At 67.5% G+C, this 1,317-nt stretch overlaps 1 protein-coding gene across 1 annotated transcript in view; it reads right to left on the bottom strand.

The window, feature by feature from the left end:
* Positions 1-11: 11 nt before the first annotated feature.
* SLC11A1 (solute carrier family 11 (proton-coupled divalent metal ion transporter), member 1) overlaps positions 12-1,317 on the bottom strand; it is a gene marked incomplete at both ends in the record, with an annotated part of 2,812 nt that continues 1,506 nt past the window's right edge. The window contains 3 exon segments of the mRNA XM_009324856.1: positions 12-165; positions 537-610; positions 687-1,020. Of these exon segments, the coding sequence (XP_009323131.1) occupies positions 12-165; positions 537-610; positions 687-1,020 (562 nt within the window).

Below are 1,317 nucleotides of genomic sequence, written 5' to 3'. Positions count from 1 at the left end.
CCCAGCCCTACCAGGTAGGTGATGAAGGCCACATAGGCGGCCAGCAGCAGGCCCAGGGGGATGTGGTACCCCAGGCCCTGCAGCGTGGGCAGGAAGTCCACCACGAAGTAGATGTTGATGGCGCAGACCAGCCCCGTGATGAGTGTCATCAGCACCTTCCCCAGGCTGCGGGCAGGGGACCGGGCATCAGTGCCAGGGCAGAGCCCCCACCCCGTGTGCCACCAGGCACAGTGGTCTGGGGGATCTGGGTTTGTAGGTGAGCAAGACCCCAACCGGGATATCTCTGCACCCTGCAGCCGTACTACACACGATGGGGCTCTGGGCATGGGCTTTGGCCACCCTCTGAATGCAGGGCTGGCAGTGCCAGGAGGATGCTGAGGACCCGGGGGGGCTGCCCTGGGCACCCCCCTCAATGCCCATACACCTGCTGCCCCCACGGCGCGGTTTGGGGGGGCACGATGGGCTGAAGGGAGGGTGCCTGCAGCCAGGGTGCCCCGCTCTGGCCCCCCCGTGCCTCCCCCTGCCCTGGCACTCACAGGCCGTTGGTGAAGTCCTGCATGAGCGGGCGCAGGCTGGTGAAGGTGAGGATGGGCAGGATGGCGAAGGGCAGCTGGAAGGAGAAGGGGGTGAGGGGGCACGGTCACCGGGCTGGGGTGTTGGAGGGCAGGCAGTGCCCCCCACCTTACCAGGATACTCTGCAGGACATTGAGCAGGTCGTTCATGCCCGTGAGGTGGCTGACGTCCTTGAAGGCGGCCACGAAGACGGTGGGCAGGATGGCGAAGGAGCGGGTGAAGAGCACCCGGCTGAAGCGGGACCAGCGGAGCTGCAGGAAGCCCTGGGGACACGGCAAAACCTGCGCCCTCGCCCCTTGCCACGCCTGGGGCACCGTGCCGGGGTGGCCCCCCCAAACCCTAGCTCGGAGGGACATGGGGGCCATCACTCCCTCCTCTGTGCCAGGGTGCTGAGCGGGCCCTTGCAGGGCTGCTGGGCCCCGCTAGAGGTCAGCTCCAGCTCGTTAAGCAAACGAGCTCATTAGGGAAACACCGCGTGGGGCACCAACGGGGTGCCCCTGGGAGGAGGTGTCACAGGGCTGGCCGTGCAGCGGCAATGGGTGGGCACTGTCCCCATCCCACCTCCTGGGGACCGGGGACCCTGGTGCCAGCAAGCTGCCACCCACCAGGTGGGCAATGTCCCATGCCCAGCTCCCTGCAGGAATGGGGGGCAATTAACTCTGCCAAATACCCCTGGGGGGGGCGCTGCCCCTAGGACCCCCCACCCAGCGCCCACCCGTGATTCCCTTCCCTCCCAGCTGCTCG

The sequence above is a fragment of the Pygoscelis adeliae genome, unplaced genomic scaffold (genome assembly GCF_000699105.1).
Source record: "Pygoscelis adeliae isolate BGI_AS28 unplaced genomic scaffold, ASM69910v1 Scaffold346, whole genome shotgun sequence".
NCBI classification, from domain to species: domain Eukaryota; kingdom Metazoa; phylum Chordata; class Aves; order Sphenisciformes; family Spheniscidae; genus Pygoscelis; species Pygoscelis adeliae.
The sequence above is the reverse complement of the archived record's forward strand: the minus strand, read 5'-3'. Positions and strand labels throughout refer to the sequence as shown.